Here is a 15507-nt window from a genome sequence, read left to right on the forward strand (position 1 = left end):
TAAGTTCTTCCACTGCTTTAAGAGCACACACACGTTTATCTCCATTCTCTCCACGAGTAGGGTTTCATGTGTGCTGCTCTCAGTTACAATTCACAGGGTTTTAGATGCAGTATTATGATGCTCCAGATAATCTCTCTCTCTCACACACACACACACGCACACATCAGAAGCCTGTCAGGTTAAAATAAACCCATCAGTCACTCTGAAAGGTCTCTCTAAAAGCTGATCACCACGCCCACCTTTTATATAAATAGTTTATTAGTATCAGTAACATGTCAGGAGGAGTCTTTCCCTCCAGTCTTTATGCGGATAACATACCAGAAGTAGAAACAGACAGCGATAGAAAATGAGAGGTTATAAAAATAAGAGGATATACGTGCGTTGGTGTGTGTGTGTGTGTGTGTGTGTGTGTGTGTGAGTGTTGCTGAGGAGGAGTAAATCTTGGAGTACAAAAACTAATCCCAGTCACGGTCTCTAGAAAGGATTCCACCCGGTTAATAATCCGAGTCGCTGAGCCGTTTATACAACGACACAAGACGCAGATCATAAGTCCTTTGATATCCCAGAATGCACTTCACTCCCGCCAGTGTTCTGCATTATCCGCATCTGTGTCAGCAGTTTGTTGCACTTTTCAAAGTACAAGCGAAGTCCATGTAAGTCAGTTATCCTCCATTAAGTCTCCAAAAGGTCACAGGTCAAATGTGTTCCCATCAAACCTTTCACAGTCACTTGATGGCAGGCGATGTGGAGGAGATGTGAAGAGGCTGAAGGCGCTGGAAGGTTTTCTGGTTCAGGTCGTCGTCCTCTTCCTGTCCTCCGCTCCTCCTTCTGTCCATCTCTCTTCACCTGATGCCTGTTGGTAAAAGAAACAAGTGAAGATGAACTTTTAACAGCCAGAACAAAATACTTCAGCTTTGTCATTAAAAGAAGCCTTTCACATATGTGCTGAACTGTTGTCATTTTAACTCATTTATTTTTATTAACCTCAAATAATTGAGGGCGATGAAATAGAAATAACTTGATGTCTTATTTATTGACTTGGTCAATAAAGACTTTTTTTATATAACAGGCAAGATGAACATGTATAAACATTGTTTTATAAGCACCAGTTAAAGATTTTCATTTAAATAAATGTCTGTTACGTCACTATCTATCGCTGAATGAGGTAACAGAGTGGTTGGTCTGCCAGAGAGGGTAGGCGGAGCTAAGCGGCTGCAAGTGTTGCGAGTAAACACTAATCTACTATGGCTGAACAAACAAAGAAAAGATGGATGACTACAGATACAACTTCAACAATAAGTGAAAATCCAAAGAAAAAGAAACAAACTCGACGCTCAGATGAAGCAAACAGTCTAAAAAGGAAAGCGACCGTCAGCCAGGAAAATCAAGTTATAACAGTGACAAAGGGAGCCCTTCGTAGACATCTGGTTAAATTGGAGGAAAGATTTTGAGGTTAATTACTCTTTGCATTTTTTAGGGAGAAAGATGTTTTTTTTTCTTTTTGCATATTAGATAATAATAATAAAGTGATTCAGTTATTACAGTTCTCTTAAAAGCAGAACAACATGAAGCTGTTTTATCTCTGTAATTCTCCAGAAACTGCTACACAGAAACACACACTACAATTTATGTATGAGTCTCCATCTGCACATGTTGGTACTGGGAAAATACCTTTTTATTGATTGTGCTGTATGCAGTTGGCTCCAGTTCAGGAGGGAGATTTGGAACTGTGTATATACATGAGTGTGTGTAAGTGTGTGTGTGTGTGTGTGTGTGTGTAGAGCGGGGGATTGGCTGCCCTGAGGGAGGACTAATTCAAGGGGAGAGGAAATAACACAGTAAATACCTTAGATCTCTTATCAGCTCTTTAAGTGTCAATAGACACATTCAGACAGCAGCCATGATAAATGAGCCATAGCATAAAACAGCAAACACACACACACACACTCAGACACACCGACATGCACACACAGCTGTTTGCTCACCATTGTCTGTGTTTGAGTTTGGGCTGTTGTGGCGTTTGTTGGTGCACATGCACTCCAGGTGATCCTCCAGCTTCACCTGCACCTCCCTCAGCTTGGGGCGCCGTCGCACGTACTCCACCTTCGCCACCTGGAGAGAGAGAGAGAGAGAGAGAGAGAGTGAGAGAATCAAAATCACAGAACAAAAAGGCCAAAGTTTTGGGTCCTTTAAAAATGTTTTTATTATTTCCAAGAAAAACCAAAGAATAAATAGTGAAAGAGTGTTTTCATCTGCATTAACATAGGTCGTAAATGTAAGAATGTCTGGCTGAAAAGCTAACTACCTACAGTAGTGACCTAGTGGAAATTATAAAGTCAAGGAGCACATTTTTTGGGGGCTACTTGTTGCTTAAAAAAATTCTCTTTTACATCTGCAACAGGCTGGTCCTTGGTGCTATTCGAGTTAAAGGTTACCCGGTCTCTCTGACTGTGTTTTGGGTTTGTTCAAGTTTAAACATTACCCAAGCTAGTGTTCTTTGACCAACACAAACGTCCTCGTCTTAATCATTTCTCTGCTTACATTACAGGTGAAACGAAACAGTTTGAAATAAAGGGATAAATATGTAAGCTTAGAAATTTTAGACTGAAATTAAAGTTTGATCGTACATCGGCTGGTTACATTCAAAGGTCAGCAGGAGACTTGGTTTTCAAACAAGTCATGGAGCTAACGCTAATCAGAAAGCTAGCTACAGCTTAAAAAATCAAGCAACTGTCATCACAGAAGGTAAGAAAGCTTCTTTTTGTTTTCTTCTGTCCTGAATGAAACAAATTTAGCTTTAAGAAAATGATTTGTCTGCCCCTGTTATCACATTATTAAGGTTTATTAACATTTTGTGAACTGCAGGTGAGAGTGGAAGAACAGAAAGCTTGATAGGTAAAGCAACACACATTTTGGTGCAGGGCTAAGTGCAGTCAATAAACAATATTGATTTTTCAGACAATAATTGTTGGCACATCAGTAGTTTCCGATTAAATTCGCTGCTTAGAAAAGATCAACAGTTCATGAGAATATTACACAAGCACTTCAGTTCCCTTCTTGAGCGGCTCATTCACTAATGACAGCCGTGTCTGTCCTGTCTCTGTGTAAACACACAGGTGAGTCTGCTCTTGTTTGCATGAATGAGTTGAGCATTAACGCTGCCAAGAAAATCAATTTCACTGACATTAAGTGAAGGGTTATTTGTTTTGTGTAAACACACACTGTGTCACAATGTCTTTCTGGCAATTACACGCTCATCAACAGAAATCCACCAGCATTCGCATCAACATACCCGACATACTGTAAACATAATACCGTGACACACCACTCGCTGATGCTCACGTCTCGGACGAGGAGCCAAGTCAGAGAGCTCCAGGTCTGATTGCAAAAGCCCCTCTGCTTCAAGTCTGAACAGAGTCGGCTGAGTGTAGAGTTAAACAAGAGCAGCTAAGGAGGTTCAGCTAAGGTGAGAAGCTGAGCTGCTAAAGCACCTATCAGGACAGAGTTTACCTTTCCCGAAAGGGTGACCCCTGAAGAGCTTGCATCCAAGAGCTCAGTCTTTATACCTTGAATCCAGTTATACTTAGTTGTGAAGGAAACATACTTGCAGCCTGGATTATGTGCACTGGTAACATTTGTCCAGTTTAATAAATGTGACATATGTTTGATAGAAGTCACAAGAAGGAGTCTAGTTGGATGGTATTCATAAAAAAATCAGGCCTCTGACACTGGACACTGCAGCTTTTGTTCTGTGCGTCACTCCTCATAAGGTTTAGGCTACTGCAGGATTTAGTTTAGGCTAGGAAACAATAGCAGTTTTGGTTAAAAACTGGACAAAGTCAATACATCCTGTCACATGCTGCAAGTAAGTTTGGACCTTTTGGAACAATTACTTCCTGGAGTCTCTGCTGAATGCCTGGAAACTGCACAGAGCCAAAAAAAATGAGTGCAAAAATCCCAGTTAATTGTCATTTTTACACTGTTTTTTTCTACGGATTAGAAAATATACTTAACTAATAAACTCGTAAACGTCACAGGTGATTCTGTTCCCTTTGAAAGACTCAGGCTAGCTGTTTCCAGTCTTTGTGCTAACAAAGCTAAGCTAAACAGCTGCAGCTTCTTATGGTACTGTACTACTGTATTGATCTTCTCATACAACTTTGCAAAAATATTGCAAAGCTTTGCTTCCACAACCAAGTGCCTTAAGTCGCCTTAATGGAGACATATTTTAGCTATGCAATCCATTTTCTATTATTCGTATGTGTTTTTGAATCACGTTGGTAAAGTTTGTTTGGTTTTAAAAATTGTAGACATATTTTAATTTAATTATTTTTCGGAGCCTCTCCTTCCTCCTGAAACGAACAAGCCGTTTTTGCCATTCAAAGGTTAGACCTTAGCCACGATTGGCTGACAGTATTTGGACTGACCGCATAGCCCCTCCCCCACATGGGATGGCTGTCACTCTAAAGTTGTAGAAAACATGGCTGCTCTAGGATCGGTTATTCGGTCTTATATGTACGAGCTAGAATCGTCCATCGGAATGGTAAGCTGAAATCTTGACGACGACTGGACTACAAGCTCGTGCAAGAGGGCAGCCTGAGGTGAAGGACGGTGAAGGACGATTGGTCGATTTCAGCAAGTAACCTGCAGCTGTTCTGAACCGCCCATTTCAGAGGCGACTTTTAAAACATGTAATTCTGGAAAAACACGGATTAGGCAGTTCTCACTTTTTCACTGTGAACCATAAACACCCAAAAAAGTGAAAGCGATGCACAATATGAGAATAACCATTCAAAAGATACGGCCCCTTTAACATAACCATAAATACATCAAGCTAACTTTTGTTGCTGGGAGGAAAATATGGGGAAATATTTCTTTGTTAATGAAAGCATAATCTGAGGTGTATTCCCTCAAATTTGTTCTTTATTAACCAAACGTGGTTGCTGCAGGTGAAATTACCACAGTCCAGTACAACACCTACATCACTGCCAACACTGCATCATTTCACCTGCTGATCACATGCTGTAGCTCCAGCAGTCTTGGACGAGACTAAAACAGACTTGAACTCTTTCTTTTGAGGTAACTTGCTCCAGAACTGAAGGGTCAATCCGTTACTTTCCAGCAGAGCACAACAGCCTCTGGCCTAAATATGCTGCCTTTCATCCTTCACTCTCACACTTGAGGTCGCAGCCTGATAGGACCGCAGAGAGGTTAAGATGCTAATGATATCTTTTTATCTCTCCCTCTTTCTGTGTCTCACACATGGACACACCGCCTAAACCTCAGCCCTGCCATTTCCCCCTCTGGCAGTGTGTGAACGCATCTTGCACTCGTGACTGACTGTTTACCCTGTGAACGCTGGATCTCAGCACATGTGAGTGACTTTATTTTTGATTTCCTCTGTAAGCAGACGGAGGCGAGTCCTTTCATCTCAGATCGGGTGCATCAGCGGGCCAAAGCACAGAGAATCAAACCTGCCCTCTTCTTTTCTTCTTCAACCTTTGGCAACACACACAAATACCTTCTCTTATTTCTCCTCCTCTTCTTACTGCAGCTCCTGCTTTCTAAGCTTATTTCTTTATTACCTTTTAATATTTGCATGTAAGCCCAGTTTTTCCCTCATTGGTTACAAAGCTATATTAAATAAGTAACTGGAGTACATTACATAAACACGTTTGGTGACATTGTTAAAGTATTTAGACATAAAATAACATGCCTTCATGTAACCTATTATAGTCTAAAAATAAATAATTATGCTTTTAAAGTACATCCTTAGTCCTAATCTGTGCCCAGAACACACACAAACTGACACACACACACACACACACACACACACACACACAGACACACACACCTTGGGTCAGCTCCCAGTTGGCAGGTTGTGACTGTGAACCAATCGGTTTTACTGAGTCTTATTTCCAGTTCTGGCAGAGATCAAAAGGAAGCTATTATGTTCTTGAAGGAACTCACTGCCAGACACACATACACACACACTCACTCACTCACAGGCACACAGGCACACACACACACACACACACACACACACACACACACACACACACACACACACACACACACACACACACACACACACACACACACACACACACACACACACACAAAATGGTCAAGCTCTTGAGAGTAATTGTTTTTGGCAGCTTTGGGAGGTATACCTCCAGTAAATGTTTAAGTGGATGTGTGTTTCGTCTCAGTGCCATTGTTAGTTTTGTGTGTGTGTGTGCATGTGTGTCTGTCTGTGTGTGTGTGCGTTCTTTTACAAAATGTTTGTAGAGTGATTACTGGTGTTTACTTAAAATGTGCCAACATGGTGGAGAGGCGAGAATGAAAGTTTGGAAGATTTTTATCTGTTCTGATGTTTTGTTTTTCTTTCATATGAAGTTTGCAACACAAGTTATCTTCTATATCTCTTTATTTAATTTAAGAAAAATTATAACACCATGACCAAAACTGCTATAATACAGTCAGTTATTGGTCACATTTTCTTCAAGACCAGCTCCAGTCATGTTTTAAGACATTTAAAAGGCTCTGTTTGAAATAATAAATTGTGTCTGATATGTTTTTTCTGTAAATACGTTTAATTATCTCGTCCTTCTTCTCCTTCTTAGAAATTATGGAATCTGCATAGATCCCGCCCACTATGCTAATTTCCCCCCTCCCTCGCAAAAACAAAACAGGTCTCTGCCATCGTTTAGTGGCAACTTGTTGAAACTTAGCTAGCTTGAAATGTTGTAATTAGTAGTAGTAACGTTAATGTTAGTAGTCAGTAGTGAGTTTGCAAAAATTACAGTGACGGTTACAGCTGGCTCACGCATTGCCCAAGTGGTTGCCATAGGTTACACATAATGATATGCATAGCATCACCCCGTCCGTTAACAGGATTGGCTCCTTAGGTTTGTGACGTCTCAAACCTGCCAATCTGAAAACGTGTTGTTCAGCCTGTCCTTGGTACACTGCAGTTTAAAAGCAGACAGGCCCAGCCATGGAGATGACTGCTGATGTTGTCCCTGATGTGTCTTGTAGCACATGAAGAACACCACATAAAACTTGATTTTCACTGGAGATGGTTGTTTTGTTTTAAAGACAAAAAGTGTAACAGGAAACAGAAGAAACATGTTTCTGTTTCTTACCTTGACCATGCGGTGGTGCTTTCGGGACGCCTGACATCTCATGTTGCTGGTGTTGCAGCAGCCGGTGCAGCGCTTCACCTCGACACAAGGCGGCCAGATGATGAAGTTAGCCGAAGTGGGATCCACCTGGCTCCTGGGGATCTCATAGATCGCTGTCCGCACCTTACACGACGCAGGCAAGGCCTCTTCCACCACTGTAGGGGGAGACAGAGGTCAAAGGTTACAGACACCTTGAATATATTTGATAGATTAGATTCCTGTCTTTTTTAAATGAACACCAAACAATAATCCCGATTGAAAGCACAGAAGAAAAAAACAACTGAAATCTCTATGGAGTTTTGTGTTTGAGGCTTAACACTTGTTTAAGAAATATATCCTGAATAAATGAGAACGTTCAGCCAATATGTCAATATGTCTCTGGGAACTTAATGGTGTGTATCGTGTGTGTGTCTCACCAGTGCTCCTCTTGTGTCTGGTGTGTGTGTGTGCTCTCTTCAGGTCGGGGACGCTGTGAGAGAAGTCCTTGTAGTAGCTGTGTTTGGTCTCCTCGATCACCTCGTTCTCTGGGTGAAGACAAAACAACAGGTGCGCAGTCAGACGTCACATGCTCTCTCTGTTTACAACACGGTTCATAAATATTCCCAGAAACCTCTCAAACACACACACTGAGCCTCTTTCTTTGAAGGCTAAAAAACATGTCAGAGGTTCATCTTCTGGGGAGGATAAATGTTCTTAGTAACTGGGTCACTGAACACATCAGAACTCATCGTCTGGGGACCAAGCATGTCCACCTAAAAGTGTACAAATATTGACTCATTTGTTTTCAGGGTAAGTTAATATAGAGGGGCAAAGGAGGAAATGTCTGGTTATCATGAAGCTTGATGACTGACCAACCGACCGATAACAGGATGTTTACGTGCAGCAGCAAGTTGTTCATTACCGTCATCTCTGTCAAGTCCGTCCAGATGGGAGGGCAAGCTTAACCTGGTTATCCTAACCGAGTTATAATGTTTATATCAGTCAGTAGGTTACTGAGTTCACTGCATGGAAATGTAGCCAGTGAGAAACCCAGCCCGGGAGTGCACATATCAAATGCATTTGAAATCTAATTCATGTGCAGTTCACGCTGAGGTCACTCGTGGGCTGTCAGAAATGTGAAAGCAGAAAGAAGCGGTTCTGTTCAGCCAAAACTTAGGTCACAACCAGAACTGCTCCATCATTTCATTCAGCGCTGGGACGGAGAATCAGATTGTGCTTTTGCAAGAGTGTGAAGCAATTTTGTTTATGCACATGTGGATGTGTATCTGCGTCTGACTGAGGACAGGGTTGTGCATAAAAAGAACGTTTACACACCGTGTTGTTTCAACCACAACAAAAGGCCTTCAAGTGTCATTCCCAGGTGGCCGTTACTGATATCTCCTCATTCCCATTTTGCTCTTCCCATGTGATACTCTTAAGCACTTGCATGAGGCGCACTGGGCTTTCAACTAGTTCTAACTTAACACAATGTTTTGCAATATTAGATTTTGCTGAGCCCATCAAGCACGAGAGAAGTCTGATTAGGGAAAATAAAGAGCACGAAAGTCCAAGCTTGGGGAGGATGTGTGGGTCAAACACCACAGGATTATCACCCAGTGGACCAGAGTTCAAGTCGAATGTCAAACCAAAAGTCAACGTTGACTTATTTTTTACATACACTATCATGTGTTCCTAAACCTACCCAAGTTGTAGTTTCCTAAACCTGTCCGAACTGCATTCAACCTGGGATGAGAACTATTGTAAGGCGGTGTGAAAAGCAAGTCATTATAAAGAGACACATGATGCAGTAATGGTTTAAATATGAGGATAATGTGATAACATAGTTACAGTCTGTCCTAGAAAGCACTGATAGTGTTGCACTTGTTTCAAACCGTAGACTGTATGAAGCCAAACCCTCTCTATGGCCCCCTGCTGACTGGCTGCAGTATAGGTCATAAAGCCCGCCTCCTCCATGTTAACAGATGGGACATGAGTCAAACTATAAAATCAGAATACACGCCCAATAAATGTTTCTCAAACATGGTTTCTGTCATTATAGTTAGTTCTTATCATGCTGATTTATGTCCAAGTTAATTTTCTGACAAGTTTATTTTTAATAAGTTATTTGATACTGTAAAAAGGATGATTGACAGCTCTGTTGACAAATAACGGCTCCTACTAGATCTGTTCTGGATTAGCGGCGAGAGGAGACGTAACTAAAATAACCACTACAGTCATTGAAGTTTCCATATATGTGAACGTCTCCTTCAGACCAACACAAGAAGCTGCTCTGCTGTTAACACGCCGGCGTGTTTAGTGGCTACGGCAGCTCCACCCGCTGGTCTCTACTGCGCAGCTCCAGCGTCACCAGCGCCTGTCACACGGGTATTTTAGCTTCAATTTTCTAAAATGAGAGCAGATGGAGAAGCGTTGTCCATCTTTATATACAGTCATGGTTTCAAAAGTGGTAGAAATAGTTGTGTTAAGACTGAAAAGCGTGAGGGAGCATCTTGCCTCCACGCAGCTGGCAAAACAAGGGTTTGAATGTTTTGAATTTAAAGTAAAATAAATAGTTGAAATTCTGCTGTTGGAAACGTGGTGGAGGGAAGCTGTCGACTATCTGACCAGCACAGTAAAAGCATGTATTTCATAGTATCATAAAAAGTCATAAAAAACATACTTTATACATGAATCCTGGGCAGTTGTGTTGGGGTGTTTCTTGTGGTGCTTTCAGGCTGTTATTTAACAGCACGGAAACACAAATAATCTTTAAATCATGGCTGAAAAATCCAAGCTGACGTTTATGCTTCCTTTAGTGATGATTTAAAACTTAACAGGAAGGTTTTTATACTGAGCTTTGTGTCTTGTGTGTGGATAATGAGATGCTGTAAAAGTCAATCAAGCTCCTTCAGTTCATCAAACATTTCAGCAGTCAGCATCGCCAAACCACCGAATATCCAGGGACCAGTTCATAGCCAATAATTCAGAGTTTTTGTGTGAAGTGTGTGTGTTGAAGAAGACGAAAAAAAGGGAAAGATTCCCAGAAATCAGCCTAAATGATGTCTGGGCAGGACTGTTTTAATTTGATTCTGAATACCAAACCTCACACTTCTTTGTGTGTGCGTGTGTGTGTGTGCGAGCAGTCACGCACACATGCTAGCCTTTATACATAATGTGCTTCTAAAACACAACAAAGTCCACCTTCAACATTTCTCTCTCTCTCTGTGTCTCTCTCGCCCTGACATGCAGGAATTCGAGCATGAATTATACATAGCAACACAGCAGCCTTCCAGCGGGCCCGGCTCTCAAACCAATAATGGGCAGCATGACAAGAGCATAATGAAGTGAGCCACTTGACCCCCACCGAGCCGGGGAGCCGTCACACTCGACATTTGCATCTCAATGATGCCAGGATTAATGGTGGCACCGCTCGGAGTGGCGGACATTAAAAATGAATCAACTATTTTTCACGGGCAGCGAGAAGTTCAGAGCGGAGGAGAGTTTGTGTGGCAGGAATTTAGAGTCTGACTCGAGGCGTAAATGCAATAAAGCTTGTTTTATGTTGCAGTTATTTCCTCCTGTCTCACCTCACGGATTCAGCCTGCTCTGATTTATTACCTGGATAATGAAAACTGGCATCTTCTGTGTTTATTAAAGGTGGATATTGGTGTTATTTAGAGTTGCAGCCAATTTCATTACTTATGTATGCTTTCTTTTTTTCTTTTTGCTGTTTGTAGAAATTTGAACTTAGCCGCTCTACCAGCTTAGAAAGCTGCCCCAAATAGAAAGAGACAGAGATGTTACATATATTTTATCAGGGGAAAATTTGGTTTATGAGGAGGTTATTTCCTGTTAGGGAGACTTAGATTGTCATCTTTAGTTTAACAATCTTGAAGATTTTTATTTAAATAAATAAGTCACTATCTATCGCCGAATGAGGTAACACAATGGTGATTGAGCCTATGGCCCACTGATGAAAGCCTTTGCATTTGCAGTATTACAGACTGGGTGTCTGTGGGGACTTTTGCAGAAAAAAATCTCAAGCAGCGCCCAGTTAGTGACGCGTTTTCCATCAGCCAGCAGTGGTTGGTCTGCCAGAGAGGGTAGGCGGAGCTAAGCGGCTGCTTTTCCGCTCTCTGCAATTGTTGCGAGTAAACAGTAATCTACTATGGCTGAACAAACAAAGAAAAGATGGATGACTACAGATACAACTTCAGAAATAAGTGAAAATCCAAAGAAAAAGAAACAAACTCGACTCGAAGTCTAAAAAGGAAGTGAGGAAAATCAAGAGTTACAACCGGAGCCAACCGTGGGCGTCACACATGCAGCACTGTCTGGATATCCGGGAAGTGTGCTCCCACAATTACCGTTTATTCCCATAGGTGCCGCCAAAGAGAACGAAACTGAGATCTTCAAGATTACAACTGTAAATATTAAGTGATTTACAGAAAGCCCCTTTACCTTTTGCCTAATGGAAATGACTGCTCCTCAGTTGTTGTTTCTTGAACTTTATTGTAATAAATGGCATTAAGTTTCCTCTGAATGAAAGGGTTCACTGTATAAACAGATATCTGCATATGAACACAGAATCTGTACACGAAGGACACGTTTTTGGTTGTCTGAATTAACTCTGGTTCTGGAGCAATATTGGTAACAAAGTCTTGTTTGAGCAGGCTTTGGTTGTATGCAGGTAAACAGCCCATGTGGAGACTAAAAGAGTTGGAACGCAGTGGCTAAAATGCAATTCAGGAACCCATCAGCTCTCATGGGACAACAATTTAACCTTCTGTTAATCTCAATAAACAGATTTCTGCATATAAGTGCAGCTAAGAATCCAGTTGTATACATAATAAGTTCTATTTCCATTCTTGCGTCTCAAGTTTGACCATAAATAATGACCAGCAGATGGAGGAAGACGTCTTGGCCTCTGATATGTAATAACAATTATCCAGATTTCCACTGGCTACACCCAAAGGCCTAAATTATTATCCGACACCCCATGAAGCTACATTGTCACCGGACAATAGCTAATTAGCTCTAAAAAGGAAGCTTGATTTAATGTTGGAAATATTCAGACTCTTGAGATTCAACAGCAGGAAGTTTGGTAACAAAGGAACAACCAAGAGCAACAGCGTTAGCTAAAGGTAAAATATAGCACCTGCATCATTTTGGCAGGCGTGGGGGAAACCGTTTGACAAAGACTAATCAAAATCATGCAGCAGAAGTTGAGATATGCTGACTTTTAGTTCTTAATGTGTGTCAAACTCCAAAACACTACAGTTCCCATCATGCAACTTTTCTTCTTTAGACCCTCTATGCCTGGGAAATGCTTATATCTTTAAAACTCCACCCATTCTGCACACTAAGATAGTTTCTCTGATAAAAACTTTAAGCTTAAAAGTCCAAGATGGGAAAACCCTGCTGACATCACCGTGACATCACCATTTTTTATCTAACATGACAAAGCTCCCCTTGAGCCACAGCAGAACACATTCAACCGTTTCACTGTTGAGCTGGACTTGGGACCACCAGTTAACTGACTTTGGTGTGAAATTGGTGAATTGCCCCTTAAACAAACATTTTCTTTACATATATTCTCCTCATTCCCAGTTGACTGTTGGCAGTGGTCGAGAGGCACGAAGTTAACTCTGTCTCAGAGTTCGTGGAGGGTGTAAAGAGCCAGACGGGCGCTGGTCTCCGAGCAACATCCAGTCAGGCATTCCAGTAATGAGACAAGAGGACAGCATCCTCTTACTGTGCACTGAACCAGATGCAGCTAATGCCTCGATTCAGAGTCTTTCACAGGCGCAGGCAGGGAGGGAAGCAGAAACATGTAAGCTTCTGGTGCCGGCTGTTTAAGAGGAGTGCCTGTGTTCAGCCAGGGATGAGTCGGTGCATATTTTTCATTTTCAAGAAAGAATAAGGATACAACCACTTGAGTATTTGTGCCTTCTTATACTCATAACACAAACCAATTTTTTTACAGAATAACCTCATTTTCACTAATCCATGTGGGCGTGAGAGTTGTATTATAATGAAGCGCTTTACCTACGGAGTCTATCTCTAGCAGCCGCTGGAGGTCGCTGATGCTGCGGATCTCGCTGCGGGAGAGCCGCTCCAGCAGCTCCCGGGGGAGAGGAGACTCCTGTGGGAACAAAGTCAGTCTGTGAGTCGTTTTATGAGACATGGCGCTGCAGCGGTTTGTGCGTAAAATGCGCAGAATCATGCAAACGTAACTAATCCGCAAATTCAATGACTCAGTGCCTGCAAAACTTGTTGCATTCATTCCAAAATGACTGATCTGCACCAGAATAGAGCGTAAATGTTTGTGCGTAAATACGTATTTCACGAGGGGATTTAATCCTGTTTTTTTTAATCTAGTTTTTTCTTTTTCTGAACATAAATAATTTAATAAAACACTGTATAAATCACATTAATATCAACCTCAGTTTACCTCAGCAGCGGTGCGTAACAGGCAGAGGCAGCCGGCGAGGAGGTGGTACAACGCAGCTCTCATCTCCTCTCAGATCCACTGCATGGGCACCAGGACGAGGCGTAGGTCCACTGCAGGAGCCGGGCGGTCGCTCCCTGGTCTCGGGAGCCCACAAACATCCCTCAGGAGAGCTACGACCACCACCAAGACCTCGATGAAAGAGCGAGCCAGGTGCTTCAAAAACCCCAGTGGTGCTTAAACTCCTGAATGAAATGCGGTTTAATTATAGAGCCGAGCTTGTTCTGCTCCTGATTTCAGCACAAGTCACTGAAGGTGAAAGAGGAGCCGATTTCCAAAATAACTAGATAGGTCAGCGAGTTGCGGAGAAAAGCTCATCAAACAATCAAATCTAATTGGGTTGAAGTTGATGTCCAGCTGCTCGTTTTAGCATCAAACCCGCAGGTGTCCAATGGAAGCATGAACTTTTCTTCTACATTCACATGTCCAACAATATCCATCATTTGTCCTCTTTATAATCCCTTCAAAGTCACATCTTCGAGCGTCCTAGAGCGGTTGGGCATCTTCGCACTTTGTGTGGACAAACCGTTGATATTAAATATTGTAACTTCCAGGAATAATCAGATCTGTCCTGAGCTCGAGGAGAAAAGTGGCGTCAATAAGTGACAGAAGAACAAAAACCTCTCCGCCCTGCAGCCCAGAGGAGTTTCATGTCAGTTCCCAGCGGTCCTGTGATCTCCGGGGTGAATGAAGCCGGGATGCTTTCAGTCACAGGATATAGCCGTGCGCGTCCCCGTGGCAGTAAACTGGGAGCGCGCTCTGCATAATAGACTGCAGAGCATTGTAGGAGGTCTGACCACAACAAAGAATCAGTTCAGTTTATTTCTGAGTAACACAACTGCTCAATTTTATCACAACTGTTTTACAACTTCACACAACTTTTACTGGAGAGAAGCCGTACAGTTATTGGGATGAATGGAGGCACTATAAATGATGTGCATGTACAGAATGGTGCTTTGATGTGTTTTTAAAATACACATCGTTTTTACTTCATCTTTGAATTTCAAGATAAATAAAGCACAGACATATTGGATTTTGGACACTGCAACTGTGTGCATCATGAAGGACTGAGCCACCGAGTCGCTAATTTATAACCTCAAATAATCTGTGAATCAGTTTCTCTGAAAGTCAGTGGTCCAACTTCTCTCTTCAGTTATCCTCCTATTCTTCACACCTAACTGACTCTGTGTGTGTATGTGTGTGTGAGCAAGATCAGTGACTGTGTCAGTGTTTAATCGGTGTGTAACAAAGCTCATTAATGAGTGTCCAGACCAGAGACTGAGGGAACACCTATCCCCAACACGTCTGGTGGCCTAGTGAAAGAAGTTCAAGAGGTAAACTTTACCAGAATTCCAAGTTTTGGAAGATCATTCCTTTGGGCCTACAGGCAGGAATTACTGTGATTTAAGTGATTCCTTCTTGGGGTTTTGTTTCCTTCTGACTTATCTTCCAAATGTGAAACCAAAGGACTCTATTTGTTTTGGATTCTCTGAAAAAATATCTCTAAATATCTGATCAGACTAAACTCAAGAAACAATAGAGATGTGCAGATGTTTAGATTTTTATTTGACCTTTATCAGACAATCACCTCACGTGGTGGACAAGCTACAAATGACCGTTGGCTGTTGATTGTTGCATCCCCAAAACTTTGAGGTTGATGGTTGTGACAACAATAACAAAATCTTTTTCAAACTTTACTCAAGCAGTTTCTGTGGCCTTAAAGTGTAGATGCCAAAAAAGACAGAACATATCCCTAGGGCTGTGACGGTAACGGCATGACTGCAATACTGCAGTTATTTGACGCTAATGTTCCCCCCAATATCATAGACC

General features: G+C 41.9%; 1 protein-coding gene across 1 annotated transcript; it reads right to left on the reverse strand.

The window, feature by feature from the left end:
• Window positions 1-284: 284 nt before the first annotated feature.
• Window positions 285-14323, reverse strand: LOC138594958 (platelet-derived growth factor subunit A-like). The gene is made up of 6 exons (XM_069666248.1): window positions 13621-14323; window positions 13215-13311; window positions 7604-7711; window positions 7149-7342; window positions 1986-2112; window positions 285-853 (listed from the first exon to the last, which is right to left on the reverse strand). The coding sequence occupies exons 1-6, from the start codon at window positions 13681-13683 to the stop codon at window positions 843-845; spliced, it is 600 nt and encodes a 199-aa protein (XP_069522349.1). The 5' UTR covers window positions 13684-14323; the 3' UTR covers window positions 285-842.
• Between the last annotated feature and the right edge of the window lie 1184 nt (window positions 14324-15507).

The sequence above is a fragment of the Semicossyphus pulcher genome, unplaced genomic scaffold (genome assembly GCF_022749685.1).
Source record: "Semicossyphus pulcher isolate SPU_LCO1_2020_fin unplaced genomic scaffold, fSemPul1.0.p SCAF_17, whole genome shotgun sequence".
Taxonomy (NCBI): domain Eukaryota; kingdom Metazoa; phylum Chordata; class Actinopteri; order Labriformes; family Labridae; genus Semicossyphus; species Semicossyphus pulcher.

Bases quoted from the DNA above. Each gene is read 5' to 3' on its own strand.
- LOC138594958 (XM_069666248.1), bottom strand. From the start codon at position 13,683: ATGAGAGCTGCGTTGTACCACCTCCTCGCCGGCTGCCTCTGCCTGTTA. The intron at 13,312-13,620 runs GTAAACTGAGGT...TTGTTCCCACAG, and splicing joins TGTTACGCACCGCTGCTGAG to GAGTCTCCTCTCCCCCGGGA. The intron at 7,343-7,603 runs GTGAGACACACA...CTCCCCCTACAG, and splicing joins CAGACACAAGAGGAGCACTG to TGGTGGAAGAGGCCTTGCCT.